This window comes from Chrysemys picta, chromosome 4 (assembly GCF_011386835.1).
Source record: "Chrysemys picta bellii isolate R12L10 chromosome 4, ASM1138683v2, whole genome shotgun sequence".
Classification (NCBI taxonomy): Eukaryota; Metazoa; Chordata; order Testudines; family Emydidae; genus Chrysemys; species Chrysemys picta.
The window spans coordinates 87,211,348-87,230,305 of record NC_088794.1 but is presented as its reverse complement, the minus strand read 5'-3'; the positions used below and the strand labels follow the sequence as shown (position 1 = coordinate 87,230,305).

The 18,958-nt window shown below is 46.4% G+C and overlaps 1 protein-coding gene across 18 annotated transcripts in view; it reads right to left on the bottom strand.

Annotated features, from left to right (window-relative positions):
* The window catches only part of RAD51B (RAD51 paralog B), a 682,929-nt gene that overhangs the window by 155,307 nt on the left and 508,664 nt on the right, over nucleotides 1-18,958 (bottom strand). For 17 of the 18 annotated variants that reach the window (XR_010600611.1, XR_010600612.1, XM_065592927.1 and 14 more), the window contains one exon: nucleotides 17,588-17,666. The exons of the other annotated variant lie outside the window; for it this stretch is intronic. Coding sequence is in view for 15 of the 17 variants with exons in the window: in XM_065592927.1 (XP_065448999.1) it covers nucleotides 17,588-17,666 (79 nt within the window). In the remaining 2 variants the exon portion in view is untranslated. The remainder of the gene's footprint in view (nucleotides 1-17,587; nucleotides 17,667-18,958) is intronic. 18 annotated transcript variants of the gene reach the window in all.

Below are 18,958 nucleotides of genomic sequence, written 5' to 3'. Positions count from 1 at the left end.
CAACTTCATCCTTCTGACTCCCCAAATGTTTTACTAATTGATATAAAAACTATATATAAGATAACTTCATCCAACCACTAAAATGTGGCCATGTCCATAGGTGGAATGTGGCAGCTGTTTAGCAGAGCACCACAAAACTAAACAACAGTTAAGTCAGAAAATGAAAATAAACATATCCAAGTGAAACTGGGGAGAATTTAGGGAGGTAGAATATAGTTGTGTGAGTAAGAATTTAGCTAGGACACAGGAACTAACAACCCATATCATTATGAAAAGTGCTAAGGGATCTGTAATGACCATGTTGAGGCAATGGTGGAGAGAACCAATCACTGATGGGCATTCCACCAGAAGAATGAGTGCAATATATGCACTAAAGATCTGCAATGCAGATTGGAGGAAAGACTTCCTCTAAGGGCTTGATCTAAAGCCCATTGCTTTCATTGGACTTTGGATCAGGCCTTAAATGCAAAGAGATACTGAGGCTTAAATTGGATAGGAACAGAGGGTGCAGATGAAGCAATGAAACAGCAGAATAAAGCTAGGAGTTAGAAAATATCCAGAAAAGCTATGTTTCTGTGTTCCCTACACCAGAGCCTACAGTGAGAGTCAGCCTGGCTTGCCTACAGAACCTGAATCCAGTTTAAACGGAGTCCACTGTAACCCTTAAAGGGTGGTTATGGTCAGAAACAGGATTATGTCAAATGGCACCTTCTTACTCAATATATTCTCTTCTTATGTGTCTTAAAGTCAGATTTCACTGACACCAGTAAATAAATGTATAAAATGTAGTAAATAATTAACAACACCTCTATGTTCCTATTCATTCTACTGAGCCTTTGCAGCTATAGGATTGTGAGCTGAAGTCTATTTGCATCATTAACCAAATTGTTAGGTAGGTTCTAATTGCAGTATTTTTAGACTGGGGATGTTGTCAGTGCTAGAAAGAGCCCAGCTGGAGTCTGTGATCCCAGGTGGAGTTTATAGCAGTGATAATTAGAAAATCACCTTTTAATTCTACAATTGAGCCCATTTGATCTGGAAGCCAAAAAGAGAAATACTGAATCCCACAATGTCACTTTTCAGAGACATTTCTCTGACTTTGGTCCATATTCATTTCTCTGTTCCTTAGCTCCCCATCTGTAAATGAGGATAACATTTTCTTATCTGTGCGGATACATTCATTAATGTTTGTGAGCAGCTCAGAACCATGAGAGGGGCCACAGAATCATACTTTAAAGGCAGGGAAATTTTAAGTACTAACATTACCAAAGCTCTAGTATGATGTCGGCATTTTAGTAACTAAGTGTTTTTGTAAGCGGGATGGCCTCTGTGATTCCCCCTCATGGCCACCATGATATGACTCACCTGGCCATGGGGTTCTTGTTGGTTTGCTGCTGTCTCTCACAATTTAGGGGTCCTTTAGTCCTCTGAACAATGCACTCTTCAGTCTTACTCTTTCCAGGGTGTTACAGTCCCGAACAATATCAGGGAAAAACCACAACTCAAAACAGGGTCATCCAATGAACTTTCAGCAGTATCCTTAAAGCTAAAGAGATGTTGTGCATGCAACTGAAATGTAAATCATTCTTCAGGACAGGAGAGTTTATGGTTAGCAGTCAAGATGAAATGACAACATGGGCTAACTTAGTGTTTAAGCAGCAGTACAAAAATGGTGGACTGAACAAACATTGGAACATATTGGTAGCAATTCTACTGTATCCATGAGGGAAAAGACCAGATCAGTGGTTCTCAACCAGCGGTCCGGGGCCTCCTGGGGGGTTGTGAGCAAGTTTCAGTGGGTCCGAAAGCCAAAGCCCCATTGCACAGGATTGTAGCCAGAGCCCCAAGCCCAGGGATGAAGCAGAAGCCTGAGCAACTTAGCTTTGCAGTGCCCCCTGTGGTGTGTGGCCCGGGGAATTGCCATGCTTGTTACCCCTTAATGCCTGTCCTGGCTTTTATATGCAGAAAAATAGCTGTTGTCGCACAGCTAGGCCATGACATGTTGCGGGGGCCTCAGAAAGAAAAAGTTTGAGAACCCCTGGGCTAGATGACAGTAGGTCTTTTCTACCTCTTACTTTCATGATCTTATGATACAAAAACACATGAGTCTAGTCCAGCTGAAAAGGATGTTTTCAGACTTGCAGTTTCCTGGCTTCATATTCAGGACCGTGCTACCTTGAGAATATTACAGCCATTAAGTGTGTTTGATGATATTGTACAAATCTGTAGCACAAAAGCTGTAATAACGTAACATTTTCTATGTTAAAACCAGAAAACTGCTGATGTAGCCATATGGGACCACTAGATCTTGAAATCATTCTGCATCTCATATTTCAGTTCCCAGGAGGATGCACTGACACAAATCACAGATATTAGCTGTCATCAATTAGAGACTTCATCCGTTATGTCCAAAGCCTCTTGGAAGTATACTATGGCAGCATTTGCTTCAGCTTTTTACTGAAAACACATGGGAACAGCTTATTTGGATCAGGAATTCATTACCAATAGAATAATAAGGGAAAGTTTCTCTTTAATCTGAGGTTGAGAGAATACTTTAGTTCTGGAACATTTGCAGGGCATGTGAATCATGTCTTATATTTGGGTGGGAGGCAGGGGAGTGAAGGAATTTGCAAAATTAAGACCAAACTCTGCTGTCATTTTCATCATTGTAAACCAGGAGTAATCACATTTAGTTCAGTTTTACAATGTTGTAAATGAGAACGGATTTGGTCTTCAGTTTTATGACATGCAAGTACTGAAGAGTCTAGAGAGCTGAGTGGGGCCAGCAGAGAAACAGAATCAAAATAACATAGAAACTGTAGATCATGCTTCCTCTACAAAGATCTGCCCTTGTCATACATTAGGAAAGGTTAGCTACATCCAGGTTAGCTGTCCTCCTAGCCTGGATCTTGTGAGGTAGCTCAATAGATTTGAAATGGAGGATCTGTGCATGAAGAGAAGGAGAAGTGTGTGTGTGTGTGTGTGTGGGGAGGGGAGAGAATACATTCTTTTCCCCTGGCCCCAGAGCCTGGTCAGTCTCTATATTGCAGCATCCCTCTTAAAGAAGAGTCACCAGGGACAGTGTTGGTGCAGGAGGCTCTACCCATGGTGAACAGCAGGACTTCCTACTTTGGTTCATTTTCAGTATTCAAGCCTGAGTGGTTTCCAAAACTGCAGCTGAAAGTTTATATTAAATAAACAAACATACACATGAATGTTTTTTCACTGAAAGTAATAAGAACCATGAAAACATATTAGGATCTTTCATATTAGATTGTATAAGACTTTAAAAAATCTAAATGTTAGGACATTGGCCATGACTGAGCAGAGCTCTTAAGGATATGTTTAACTTTCAGTACACAGGTTGTTCCAGGGGCTTCAGTGGGATTGCTTACATGCTTAAAGTTAAGCATGAACTTAAGTATTTTGCTGGATTGGGGCTAAAACTACTTGATATGTTCCCTCAAGTTGACAAAAGTTATATTGCCAAATGCGCAGTCAGAGTCTAAACAAGTCTATCCACTATAAAGGTTTTCTCTTTTTAAAGGGAAATATTTTACTATCTTGGGGCTGGTCCACACTAAGCCCCCAGTTTGAACTAAGATACGCGACTTCAGCTACGTGAATAACGTGAAGTCGAAGTATCATAGTTCAAACTTAAAGGTACTTACCGCGGGTCCACACGTGGCAGGCAGGCTCCCTCGTCGACTCCGCCTACTCCTCTTGCGGAGCAGGATTACCGGTGTCGACGGCGAGCACTTCCGGGATCGATTTATCGCGTCTAGACAAGATGCGATAAATCGATCCCAGAAGATCGATTGCTTGCCGCCGAACCAGCAGGTAAGTATAGATGTACCCTTGTATTGATGATTTTTCTTATTTCTGTTTGATCTAAACCCATCAAGTCCAAAATGTCACCAGTCTTTCTTCAAAATTAAAAAAGGTGGCTCCTCCTCATCTTCTCATTGCCATTTTAGTCAGTTACACCTCTGTAATAAAAACAGTTAGGTCCCTCTGCTCCTCAAGAGCCTTTGATTTTATAGATGAACAACTGTTAATGCTTTCTGTTCCTGATACTGCAAATCTTTCACAAACATCAAGTTCTCAATGTCCAATGGGGAATGTAGCAAAAATCATTCCACTCCTCAGAGACCCTAATAGTGTTAGATCCAAATTTATCCACCCACTTGGATCTGAAATCACTGATTGAACCATGCACAAGTCTGTTACCATCTCAATAGCAACAAACACCTTAATTCCCATTAATCTGTCTTCCATCCCCTCCAGTCAACAAGTACAATTCTGCTTCATTTTGTAGATCATGTCCACTCTGCTCTGGACAAAGGTCACTATATAGTAACAGTTCTTCAATTGAATAAAATCTTTTGATGCAGTAAACTATTGTGTCTTGTTCAAACTCACACAATACTGTGTAGATAATGCTTCCCTTTCTTTCAGGATGCGCTTTCTCCCCCACTAATCAATCATCTTTTAGCACATGGAGAGTAAAATTTAGAATAATAACTAAACAAAAAATTACAAATGACCATAATGCCAACTGAAAGCTCACTCCAACCATCTATTTCAAGCCCACACTCAACACTCTCACCGCCCCAAAGCGGACTTTACAGCATGTCCTGAAGATCTTCCAATCTAGGATCCAGAGGACCAAGAGAGGAAAAGGGAGGTCCCAATACTAGATGTTAAAACTAGAATATATTGATTATAGAAAATTGATTCACTTTTTGCTGTTAAAAATTTAATAATATTTTGTCTGCCACTCTAAGGCCAGTATATGAAAAACTAAAGCTGATAGGATCAGACAAATAATACCACCAGAAAGACAATGTCCCTTTTATAATCTAAGTTGAAGCAAGATGCAGTAGTGAGTGGAACAAATAACAGAAGAGAAAGTCAAGAGCAACGGTAACCAGAGAGAATGGTTATTTGCTCTGCAGTAACTAGTTCTTTAATATGTTTTAGTCAATGTAGATCCCACTGTAGGTGCACAATATGCCTCATGTGCATGAGACCAAAGGTTGCTTTGAACAGCAGTGTCTGTTGAGCCACAAATGTGCCTGGTGTCTCCTCATACTCCCGTGCAAGGACATACAAGGCAGAGATGGAGGGCGGGTCATGGGATCAACACTGACAACATCATCTTGAACTATAGTCACTAGGGTAAGTAACCACTCTCTCTCTCTTCTTTTACTATGTGGTCAGTGTGGATCCCACTGTAGGTGACAGGCAAGCAGTATCCTCACTGGATGGCAGGAATGAGGAGCTTCAGCTGTATCAGTCAAGCAATAATTGCAGTACTGCCCTCTTGAACTTGGTTCTGAGACATTACATCTGGACAAGTTGGGAGATGTATGGGAGGTTGCTGGGACACCTTCAGCAGGTCTGTCAACCAAAACTGTCTTGCCTAGTAAGAGGCTATCAAGATGACCATAGCCTTTTACTGTCTGATCTTGGATACTATCCTGGGGATCAGGGGAATTGGCGGGAAGGCATATAGGAGTCCTCGAGACCACAGGCAGAGAAAGGCATCTGATAATGAGCCCGGGCTCATGCCTCCCCTGGGACAGAAGTCCAGGCATTTGGTGTCTCTATTGCAAATCAGTCTATTATGATAGTCATCCACTGAGGGAATATCAGCTCACATCCAGGGCCTGATGGCTTCTTGGGGCAGATGGGATGATCAAATATCTCCTTGCTTGTTTATATAGTACACTGCAGACATGTTCTCCCTCAAGATCTGCAGCAAGGAGTTCCACAGAACAGGCAGAAACACTGTGATGGATCTCAGCTCCAGGATGTTCATATGTAGCTTAAGTAGGTCTGCGACATGTCCCTTGCATCTGCAGATGGCTGAGATGGGCACCCCAGCCTGTCCCTGAAGCATCTGTGATAAGTGTCATAGTTAGGAAGAAGGCAAGGTATCGGAACCCTTTTCCATTTACTGTATGTAGCTGACAAGCACGTTTTTGTAGGATTTGAGGTGGGACAGTGATCCTCCTGTTCATGTGGTGTCTGGACAGAGCATATATATAACTGTGAGGCCTGACGGTGATGTCTGGCAAGCAGTGCCATATACATACATGCTGACATGTGGCCTAAAGTCCCAGATATGTATGCATGTATTCACTAAATTTGATTTTAGTCTGTTTGCCATTGACGGGAGAGATCAGAATCTGTCCTGTGGCAGACAGACTCTGGCTGATTGGGAGTCAATCATAGCTCCTATGAACTCTATCATATGAGAGGGTGTAAGGGATGGTTATATGTAGTTCAGAAAGAATTCATGTTGAGGGAACTGGGAAAGGACCTATTCCAAGGCTGTTGCAGTCTCCTTTTGGGACCTGCCCCGATCAGTCAGTCGTCCAGGTACTACTAGATATGGGATTTCCTGCCTCCTTAACTGCAATGCCACTACTGCTTGGCATTTTCTGAATACTCTCCGTGCTGTGGAGCATCCGAAGAGCAGAATCCTATAATGATAATATTTTGGCCCCACTATAAATCATAGGGATTTCTTGTGGGTCACATGGATGGCTATATGGAAGTATGCATAAGTCAAGAGCTGTGAACCAGTCTTGAGTTTGGAGACATGGAAGGATAGAGGGAACTGTTACCATTCTGAACCAGAGATGGTATATGTATTTGTTGAGTCTCCTCAGGTGTAGGATAGGACAAAGACCCTCTTTTTAATTTGGAATGAGGAAATGCTGGGAATAGACACCTCTTCCCCTGAACTCTGATGGAACCTCTCCTATAGCTCCTAGACAAAGCTACAAGGCCACTTCTGTTTGCAGTAGGCTCTTGTGCAAAGGGTGCTGGAAGAGGGACAGGGAAGGAGGGTGGGATGGATACTGATATTCAAAAAAATTCTCATCTTGCATACATGAGGCACATGTGCACCTACAGCATGACACATACCTGATGAAGAACACATGATACACAGGTTGCTGCAAAAGTTGACAGTTCCAAATCATTTGACCTTTTTTTTAGTTTGCTGCAGAGTCAGACTGAAGTTCAGTGGTACTATCTGAGGACTTAGGACGCGAGTAAGCAGAAGGTGGCGTAGGCTGGGACTGATGTGCAGTGGCAGAGCTGTGGGAGCAAGAGGGCAGGACTGGAATAAATATGGGCTGCTGAAGGTCAGGACTGAGATACACTGGTAGGATTGCACAGAGCCCTCGGAGGCCTGGCATAGCAAGCGGTGCACTGAAGCATAGGATGTAGGTATATTAGCAAAGATAAATGGGAGGGTCACGACTGGGATAAACCTGGGATGCTGAAGATCAGGAATGAAGTACATTGTCAGAACAATGTGGGGCTGAATGATTGGATTAAGAGGGAGTACCCCAGGACAGGTTTGGAGTTGACAGCAGTCAGTCCCTCACTTTATGAGAACTTCATCCACCTACATATTAAAAATACAAATCAGAACAAAAAACAGAATGGAGACACAGGCCTGATATATCCCTCCGTTTTATATGCATACTGTCCTCTTAAAGCTATTCTCCAGGAATTCTGCTCAACTACTCATACCTAATCCAAGTTTTTATGGTCTTTGCTGACAGATTCAAAGGGGTCTTGCAAGTTATTAGATCTATATGTAGAAAATGTTATAGGAAATAATGGATGGCCCCTATAACATGGTTCCAAGGAGAAACGTTAGAATTCGAAGGAAGAAGTCTAGCGGTGCTCATAGACATTTTGTATCTGAGAAGACAGTAAGGTGGTCATCACTGAGAAAGGACAGGAGAAGCACAATGAAAGTCTGGTAACATTAATGAAAAGTTTCCTTTTTAAAAGACATCTTATTTTGCACCATGCACTGAATGACAAAGAGAGGAACTCATACACTCTACTAGAGTCTACTCTATTAGACCAATACAAAAGCACCTTTCCTAGATATGGCTTTACATGTATGAACTAAAAAGCCTCTACATTTAAGATCATTGGTAAATTGACACAGACATATTCTCTGTCACTGAGGACATCTTTCCATGTCAGTTTAAAATGTGCTTTTGGTAAATGTTCATTAACAATTCCCCAGCCAGTGAAGCATTAAATTTTAAATCCAAGCCATAATTTTCAGTTTCCTTATTCCCTTTTCTCCAGAACCTTCTGGGATTCATCACCAGGGTCGCCCGGGGGGTGGTGGTGGCAAGTGGGGCAATTTGCCCCGGGCCCCGCAGGGGCCCCCATGAGAGTTTTTTGGGGCCGCTGGAGCGGAGTCCTTCACTCGCTCCGGGGGCCCCGGAAAACTCTCGCGGGGCCCGGGCCCCCGGAGCTTCTTCCGCTCCGCGTCTTCAGCGGCAATTAGGCGGCGGGGGGTCCTTCCGTTCCGGGACCCGCCGCCAAAGTGCCCTGAAGACTGCGGCAGGGGTCCTTCCGCCCTGGGACCCGCCGCCGAAGTGCCGGGTCTTCGGCGGCAATTCAGCGGCAGGGGCCCCCCGCCACCGAAGACCCCAGGCCCCCTGAAACCTCTGTGCGGCCCTGTTCTTCACCATGAAGTATCTCTAGATACTTAAGAATAAAGTATGAGTATTTGGCAGTAATGCAAGTGAGCACTGGTTAGTGTGTGGACAGGGGCTGTACAAGCTTCTGGTACTGCCAAACATCTCAGTCCTCACTTGCAACAGCCCAGCTAGGCCAGTTCTGAACTCCCCACAACAGCTCTGTTAATGCACCTTCTCCCTTATAACTTTCCTTGCTATTTCTATCAATCTCTCACAGCATTCTGAGATGAACAGGCATCCTGTTGTACCTTAAGTGCCACAGAATGCCATGGCTGAGTGAGAGGCCTTCTGATGAGTTCTTTAGGGAACAGAGTAGTGGAGGAAAATGAGAACTGTTTTCAGTGCTAACTCTTGACTCCACAGATGCAAAAGCTGGAGACACTGCTGCAGGAAAAAATAATAGCTCTGAAATGCAATCAGAATCTAGTTCCTTGCTCGTAGGCTCCTCCACATTTCTTTCTGATGCCCAATATTTCCATACTTTGCATATCCCCTTTATTTTATTTATTGGTATCACTGTTCCACCTGTGCAAAACTGCCACCTTGCACTCTCTCAGATCTGTTCAACCTGTACCCTAAATTCTCCCTCCCAAGAGAATCACACATCCCTTACCTCTACAAGCCATAAGTCTACTGTCTCAATGAGCTCGCGACACATGACACCACTTAACCTTCCACAACACCTGCTAAAAGGATGGGGGGAGGAGGAAGGGGGAAGTCAGGATGTTACAATCCCTTCAAGAATCAATCATCACTTCTGCAATGCTCCGCACTCCTGTGGTCCCAGAAGTCAAAACCTGCCACATGGCAGTACAGGGAACCTTATCAGTGTATTCAGTATCTTCTTCAGGGAGTGAGGGGAATCAGTCTGCACGAGGGGGAGAGTGTTGACCCCCAAATGCAGAAAAATTACAGCTTTTTTAGATTAAAGAATAAAACCTAGACTCAGTGATCTCATGTACACCTGAGCAACTCTGCAGTAACTCTAAATGGCTTTTTAATCTAATGGACAAAAGCATAGCCAATGGCTGGAAGCTGAAGCCAGACAAATTTGAATGAGAAATAAAACACAAGTGTTTAACAGTGAGTGTGATTCACCATTGGAATACGTAGCCAAGGGAACTGGTGGATTCTCAATTTCTTGATTTCTTCAAATCAAGACTAGATGCTTTTCTGGAAGAGATGCTTTAACTTCAAGAATAAGTTATTGGGCTCAATACAGGGGTTACTAAGTGAAATTCTATGGCTTGTTTTATACAGGAGTCAGACTAGATGATCTAATAGTCCCTTCTGGCCTTAAACTCTCTGAATCTATAAAACCCCAAAGAAGTAATTTCTCATCCCAACTCCCATCTCACTCATAAATATTATTGCTTTGTGTTTCGGTACCTCTTATAAAGAGTGAATTATTTCACTGAGCACTGGGTAAATCACCTGGTACTAGGACTCAGTGAAAAATCACAGTAGGTTTATCCTTTGGGGATGGGAAAGGAAGATATGTGTGCAAATGGCCATTGTTCTGCCCAGTCATTTTTTTAAGTACTGTCCTCTCACTAACAGAGAGGATACTTGGTTGGGGTGGGAGGAGAGAGAGACAATTTCACAGGCAGCAGAATCTGTACTAAAGCTACCATAATAGAGAGTCCAACATCTCGCTCAGAATGTTGCTTCTCAAATAGTTATAGTCAGAGAAGTATACAGCCTAAAACTGACATCTTCTGATTCAGCTTATTTTCTTGCTGCTTGTGGGCGTGTGGCTGAGCTGCATCTACCAACTTTACATACATAAACAAATGTTTGTTCCATTTAGTGCCATTGAAACTCCAAAACTATGGGAGAGCGAGCTGGAATCTATTCTGACTCATGCATCAGAAACAGAATTGTCAGGTAATCACTGACTGCAATAGTTACCAGAACTGGCATGTGACTCTGAAAAAACTCAGCTAAGTTTTCTGATGCTAGGAGGAGTTTATGCTACTAATGGTTAGAAAAATAATCTTTTAACCTACATATTTAGTCAAGTAGATCTGGAATCACTGGAAGGGAATACATATAAATAAGGAACCATGTGTTGTTATTATTATTATTTTTCTTTTTAACAGAGTCACTTTCCTCACTTTAACTGCAATTTTATGTTGCATTTGGGTGGGGGGTGGAGAGACTCAAGCAATACAATTTGGATCCAGATTTCAAAAACCTCAACATTTTTGGGATGTTCGGATCCAGGCTTTTGGTTTGTCTGATTATTTACGTAGAGGCTGTTTGATCTGCAGCCAGGACTGGATTTTGAAGTCACAGTTCAGACTCATGAGGAATCTACATTATATTATATCGTAAAACAAATGGGGTTTTCTGAGTCCCCCACCCATCCCCAATGCACACACACATCCACACCTACACACCATATTTAAGTTGGGGATGAGGATGGCTGAAGGCTGGCTTCCTTGGTTAAACCTCTGACTAGTCATCCTTGTTTTTCAATTGTCAAGTTGCATTTCTTTAGATTGAAAACAGGAATAAAAGGAGTGAATAATTGGATTCTTTTCAACTCTGAACGCTTCAAGTTTACAAAGGCAGAGAAGTTTCTCTCTGCAGTGACCTTGGGCAGCTTGGAGCTCTTCTCAAATGATATAAGAGGTGTGGTTTTTCCTTCATTAGAGTCTCTCTGAACAATTTTCTGTGCTTATACTGAGGCCATGAGATCCAAAGACACCAGGCAAACAGAGCAGCAATTTACATCAACAAAGAGGATTTTGATGCACTCCTCCGAATGGGCAGCATTACCATGTTAATAGCCATTTGCTCTCAGCCCTCTTTTCCTAAGGACGCTGGAGACTTTTGCAAATGGAGAACAGTTCCGCTTTCCATTTTAATTGCAACAATAGCAGAAGAGATCCTTAAACTGCATCAAATAGCAGCCTGTGAAATCCCTAACTAGCCGCACTGCCTCTCCTGCTATTTATTATCCTCTGGTCCATGGAACAAAAGGGGGGGGGGGAAGCTCCTCCTGATTTTAGCCCATTTCACATATCCTAATCCCTCAGAGGTGGCAATGGGAATTGCTTGTGGAGCTGTTAAATCAAACTTTCACTTTGTCTTTTATTCCCCTCTCCTCCTTTATAATCAAGGAATTTCCAGGTACATTTTCAATGTCAATTTGTTTATGGCCTCATGGGTAATAGACTAATGATGGGACCCCCACAGTTAGAGGAAAGAATCCTGGGCATTTCATTTCAGACAGCTGCTGTTTCTCACCAGTTCCCACACTCATCCCCTTGTTCTCTTGTCAGACGCCCTGAATGTGCTCCCCGTCCTGACACCGACTGCTATGCACAACAAAGACTGAATGGAAGAGCTGCCTCTGCTATCAGCCTATGGGATAGATTCCATTTGTTAGTAGTAAGTTGCCTTTCAGCCAGCAGCACAGGTACCAACTCTCGCCAGACATGCCTCAGCTAGCTGCCTAATTGTCACCCATTACTCAGCATCTAGCCTCTCTTCAGAAAGAAGCACAGGTTCTACCTCTCCCACAGTTCCCAGGCACTTTTCAGGCAGAAGCCTGGTCTCCCCTTGTACTAGATACCCAGTTACCTCTTGGCTGGCAGGTTAGGTATCCTCCTATCTGACACTCAGTCATTTCCAAATGTTTTGTTACACTCCTTCCTCTGTGTTTTGAGCAGTACCAAGCCCATTTTTGGTGCTCAGAACAGAATAAATGAAACAACAATAACAACAGTCATTTTGGGGCTGAATGTAGAACACTCACTCACAGGAGTAACCCCATTCAAGTAAATGAGACTCTACTCATCTGAGAAAGTGCTCACAAGTGTAAGTAAGGAATCGATAAACAGGGCCTTAGTGCTTAGACACCATTTCTCAAAAACACTGAACTCATTAAACAGAACCGAGAAGAACAGAGGTGGGTTATGTAAAAGCACAGACTCAGATTGAGTCCTGTGACATCTAAGGTTCAGACACTGGAGTCTGGTCTCTGGTTAGGAGGTTAACTACTAAATGGAATAGCCTGTGGAAAATTACTAGAGAAAACAGGACCTTGGTTTCCTTTAATTAAAGTCAACTTTCCACAGCAATAAGAAAGGGAAAATAGCTAACAAACAAATGAAAAAGGATTTGAAATTATAACTGCCTGGTCAAAATCTAATACGTGGCTAAAACAAATAAGAGTTTCAAACTGCTTTCTAGATGTGTAAAGAATGTATGACAAAGGATTTATTTAGATTAATCTGGGTATATCTTTTATCCTCCTTTCAAAAAAAAAAAAAAAGTGACTTAACATTTTACACCTGAAGACAGAGGATAAAGTGCAAAAAGCAACTACCATATCCCTGCAACCGTGCAGTCTAAAAGCCAGCTATAAGAGGCTCCTACTCCATGATCATGGTAAATGACCAGGCCAATCTGTATCTCTGAAAGGGCAGGATCCAATCAACGGGGAATCTGTACTACTGGTTGAAGAAAGTGGACTCAAACAAACAAAAATATGCACCAGACAAACACTTCCATGTTCTGACAGAAGAGACCTTTGGGAAGGAAGGATTTTCAGTGTTAGTGTCTGGGGATAGATACATCAGGAGATGGGTCCACTTTGCTAATTATGGTTAGAATTATCCTCCAGAACTATGAAGATGTTTGGGACAGACATAAAACAGCCCTTTCTTTTGCTCTGAGCTGAGTCTAAAAATATCCATACCCACTCCTACCAGTCTACTCCACTTAAAGTAAAGAAAATTGTCCCTGACTTCTGTAGTAGGGTTACCATATTTTAGTTTTAAAAAAGGAGGACACTCCATCGGGCCCCGCCACCACCCCAACTCCGCCCCTTCCCCGCCCCAACCTCGCCCCTTCCCCAAAGTCCCCGCCCCAACTCTGCCCCCTCCCCTGAACGCTCCGCTCCCTGCTCCTCCCCCTCCCCTGCTTCCCGCGAATCAAATGTTCGTGGGAAGCCTGAAACAGGGAGGCAGCAGGTGGGCTGGGGCTGGGGCTGGGGCGGGGTGCGGCGCGGCCCGGCCTGGCCCAGTCCGGGACCCCCGGGCCAAGCGGCTCCCTTCAGCGGCCGGCTGGCCCAGGCCAAGAGGCTCTCCCGCCGGCTCGGCTCGGGCCCTGGGGCGCCAGCCCCCGGCCGAGCACCCCGAGCCCCGGCCCAGCCCCTGGCCAAGCACCGCCGGCGCCGTCCCCAGCCCCATCCCGGCCCCAGCCCCCGGCCGAGCACTGCTGGCCCCGGCCCAGCCCCGGCCCCGCACTGCCGGGCTCTCCCCCTCCCTATTTTCCTGGACATGTCTGGCTTTTTGGGATTTCCTCCCGGACGGGGATTTGAGGCCCAAAAAGCTGGACATGTCCGGGAAAATCCAGATGTATGGTAACCCTATTCTGTAGCCTGTTTAGATTACTGATACCAAATGAGGCAGATTAAGCTTCCAGCACAAGTAAGAATGCATTGGATATAGTGTCCAACTATTTAGAGAGCAACTAGTGGACACCACAAACAAGCACACAACTGAGTCAAACAAACAAAAATGGATCCATTGCACTGAAAATCGTCCGAGTATCCTTTTTCTCTGACCATTGTATATTGTTATTATTAGTGGTATTACCGTAAGCAGAACCTACAAGGCCCAGTCATGGACCAGGACAACACAGTGCTAGGATCTGTAAAAACACGAACAAAAAGACAGCCCATGCTCCAAAGAGCTTACAATCTAAGTTGCCACAGATCCAAGCCTATCCTAGCAGAATCCAGCCATTTAGTCTGGCAGTATGGCTTTTTGGTATGTAGTTAAATTCAAGGCTTACAGTGTTTCATAGGATCAGATAGGCCCAGGGCCGGTGCAACCACTAGGGAGACTAAGCGGCCGTCTAGGGCGCCAAGTGGTTGGGGGTGCCAAAAAGTGACGCCCCCCCCCAAAATTTTAAACAGCGGAGCACAAGGCTGCTGCTGCTCCCTGCCTCCTGAGGGGCCGCCAGCGGCGTGGCTAGTCCCTCCCCCAGGGGGAGCAGCTGGCGGCAGAACGGGGAAGGGGAGGGTCTAGCACTAGCAGCTGCGCCTTCTTCCCCGCGCTGAGTCGGGCTCCCCGCCGCCCCTGGGGCTCTCAGTGGCAGCAGCGGCAGGAGGCTCAGGCGCGGGGGGGCTAGCTGCCTGTGCCGCCGCTGAGAACCTCGGGGGCGGCGGGGAGCCCGGCTTGGCCCGCAGTGCGGGGAAGAAGGCGCAGCTGTGCTCTGCTCTTCGGGCAGGGAAGCTAGGTGCCTACTCCGCCTGCAAGGTACCTAGCCAGGCCGCGGGGAGCCGCACGGGGCCGCAGAGTGCCGGGGGGTGGGCAGGTCCAGTCCCTGGCCTGGGGAATGGTGTATGTGGGAGCAACCCAGGCACCCCTCCCCCAGCCAGACCCACTCCCTCCAACACCCACCGACCAGCTACTTTCTCCCCCGTTTACCCCCTGCCCCAACAACCCACCCTGTCCTGCCACTTTTGCCTCTGGACAACCTTCACCCAGCAATCTCCCCCCCCCCCCCAGCCACCACGGTCACTTTCACCCCTGCATCAACCTTGGGATCCCCCCTCCACCTGCCATCTTCCTTCTGCCCACTCCTCCTTGTGCAAACCCCTCCGTGCTACCTTCACCCCCCTGCAACAACCCCGGGCCCAGACACCCCCCTGCCTGCCAGCCCCTTGCAACAACCCCCTCCTATCCACTTCTCCCTTGTGCAAACCCCTCCCTGCCACTGCACCCCCTGCAACAACCCCGGTCACAGACACCCGCCTGCCAGCCACTTGCAACAACCCCCTCCTGCCCACTCCTCCCTTGTGCAAACCCCTCCGTGCCACTGCACCCTCTACAACGAGCCTCTTTTGCCTCTGTGCAATATCTTCCCTGCCACTACACCCCCGCCCCCTCCACCTCTTGGCCACCTCCACCCACTGCAACCAGTGATGAGCTCCCAAAATCCTAAGAACCGGTTCCCTACTGGGTCCTCCACGGCACTTGGGCAGCGGGGGAGGGGTCTTCACTCGCTCCGGGTTTTCGGCGGCATTTCGGTGCCAGGTACTTCACCCGGAGTGAGTGAAGACCCCCTCCCCCGCCACCGAAGTGCCGCCAAAGACCCGGTAGGGAACCGCGCGGTGAATACAAGCCCCACGTGCCTGTCTCCCCCTCCATCTGACCCCAACCCACGTCCTGCCCCCAACTGCCCGCCTCAGAACCCGCAACCCATCAACCCCCCCCCCCGCTCCTTGTCCCCTGACCACCCCGTCCCGAGACCCCCCACCCTAACTGCCCCCCAGAACCCCACCCCCTACTCAACTCGCCCCGCTCCCGGTCCCCTGACTGCCCCGACCCCATCAACCACCACCCCGACAGACCCCCTGGAACTCCCACGCCTACCCAACCACCACCTCCATTCCCTGTCCCCTGACCACTACCCCGCGAGCCTCTGCCCCCTCCAATCGCTCCCTGCCCCTTATCCAACCCTTCCTCCCAGCCCCAGCCCGGCCCCCTTACCATTCTGCTGTGTAAGGATGCCGCGCAGCCGCGGGAGCTTGCAGCCTCACCCCCTTACCATGCCACTCAAAGTGGCAGGAGCTGCAGAGCTGCCCAGAGCGCTGGCAGCGCAGTGCGCTGGGGCTCTGCAAGGGGAGGGGATTGGGGGAAGGGCCGGGGAAGCCTCCCCAGCTGGGAGCTCAGGCAGGCTGGGCAGGACGATCCCGCGGGCCGGATGTGGCCCGCAGACTGGAGTTTGCTCACCCGCCTGCCCTTTTAGGAACTGGTTCTACACTGGCTTCTAAATTTAACAACTGGTTCTTGCGAACTGGTGCGAACCGGCTCCAGCTCACCACTGCCTGCAACAATCCCGTGCACTCCCCTCTCTGCTACCTTCACCCCCCTGCAACAACCCCAGGTACAGACACCCCCCCACCTGCCAGCACCTTGCAACAACCCCCTCCTGCCCACTTCTCCCTTGTGCCACTCCCTCCCTGCCACTGCACCCCCTGCAATGAGCCCCTTTTGCCTCTGTGCAATCTCTTCCCTGCCACTACACCCCCGCCCCCTCCATCTCTTGGCCCCCTCCACCTCCTGCAACAATCCCATGCACCCCCCTTTCTGCCACCTTCACCCCCTGGAAGAACCTCCATATGACCCCTCTCTTTGCAGCCCCCCCCCCGTGCCCCCTGCACTTTGTGAACATCTGGGCCCCTGGGGGGAACTTGGCCGTAGGAAGGTGGGGGCTTGACATCAGAGGGGGGGGGGGGGCGCAAGGTGGAAGTTTCGCCTAGGGCGCAAAATATCCTTGCACCGACCCTGGATAGGCCAGTGATTTCTGCGCCACTGAAGACCGAGGAATTGTGAGACTGAGGTTTTTAAACAATATTAACTCCATAGCAGGTCAGATCGCATACATCTGAATGGGTCTACCTTAAGAACTTAGTCTGGTAAATTGGATCAATTAGGAAAATGGATGGAAACCAACCAAGATCAGTACAGCAAAAGGTGGACTCAGTATGGTGAGCTGGGGTTTACATATCAACAAATGAGTAGACCAATACATATACAGAATCATAGGTGTATTTATGGCCAGATGGCCTTCACCTTAAGGTGATCACAACAAGACATGTATAAGAAAGGGGAGTGATAATGATTTCCTGTGTTTTATTGGTCTCAGTCTAACGGCTAAGAGGGGGACAATATAATATTGCATATTTTTATCATATTTCAAGACATGTATGTTTCTCCACGAGAAGCCTACCTACTGGAGAGATGCTACCAGAATAATTTGGTTTTACCTTGAATGAAAACTGGGAGACTTGATTAATTACTTCATGGCTCATTTGCTCTCAGATATATCGAAATACGCAGCAACACAATACAGTATAATTCAAGACAGTATAACGAAAGGAGCAGCGTGATTGTGTTGGTCAGCCAGCTTGCTCCAATACATTCTTTTAATTAGTTATCAAGGCACCATTTTAAACAATCACAGTATTTTCTGCCTTCAGCCTACTTAAAATACTCATTGGTAAAACAAAATCTCCTTTGTGATCTTACCTTGAAGAACCAGACCAGAATTTTCAATGGTGTAGAAAAAAGCTGAGAATGGAGCAACGGGAGATTTAGCAACCAGGACCTGCAGAACAACAACAAGAAATCCCTAAAATGTATTGATTACAACTCAAGTTTGTGAATTAATCTTTGTGGATTTACTTTTCTGAAGCTACTACCATGAGTTAAAGTAAAAGGTACAGTATACTGCAGAGGGACTATAAAATGGCTATTGATTACCTCTCTTCAGTTCTAGGGTAACCGAGATTCTTATGAAAAACAAGTACAGATCGTGCTGGCATTTTAAAAGGATTCATGGGTCTTCCAAGAACTTCATGGAAGTGTGCAGTTCATGGAAACTGCACACTCTCCCCCCATTTCTCTACTTCTCACAAGTGTTTATTAACCCTGGTCAAATATCACAACCTCTCTTGCTGGTGCAGCCAGTTGTACCCAGAGGGATTCAGCTGAGTGAAGGTTGATGGCACTACCAGTGCCTGGCCTTCCCGGAGGGTTTTCTGAGTAAGAACTGCTTTAATCTCCGCTCCACAGATGCACATCCTGGCCACTCTCTATTCCATCCCAATGCCACTCACCTTTAAGGCTGTGCTGCTGTGCTGTATGTCCCCTGACAGCAGGGAGACTGCAGATGCTTTGTGCCACTGCAAGTCTCAGAGCTCTTGAATTTAGCCTAGTATTCGACTGTGTGCGTTCTAATCTGCAATCAAGTCTAGGATGCTCCAAAGCCCAGTCTTAGAGCTGCCTTAGCTCCACTACAGGTTTGACCACACACCACTGAAGAGGAGATGGGCTGTGCCAGAGCTCTGATACCCAAGAGACAGGCTTATCATTAAGGTAGAGAGTTGTAGCCTGATGTACCAGTCACCAAAGCCTGATGTATCATTGGCTTTTTGTAACGCAGGTTGAGGATCACTGACTTACAACATACACTGAAAAAAGAGATCTCTATCACCTCTCTGAAATGTGCCAAGCACTGCCTGGAGGGTAATCAGCCCAAACCCTGAACCAATGATTCCTGCATGAACACTGCAGAAGAAGTTGACATTGACAGTTGTTGGTAAACATGTGAATGCTCACTGCTTTTTTTCATCCCAAGATAGGAAAGAAACTGGAAATCAGGTTACCAGCCTTTGGTTTTCAGAGCAGTGTTCCCAACCTCACAACTTAAAGGGCTCCATTTAACTAGGCTGCTGATCCAAAGCATGTGCTTTAAATGCAGCGATGTCATCCCCTTGTGTCTATTATACCGGGTCTAACTACTTTGGATTTTTTTTAAATGTATAAATTCCTTTTAGCAACAACTGTAAGGCGCTCCTAGCAGCATGTTTTAGGGTCATTCTTCTTAGGGATTAAAGT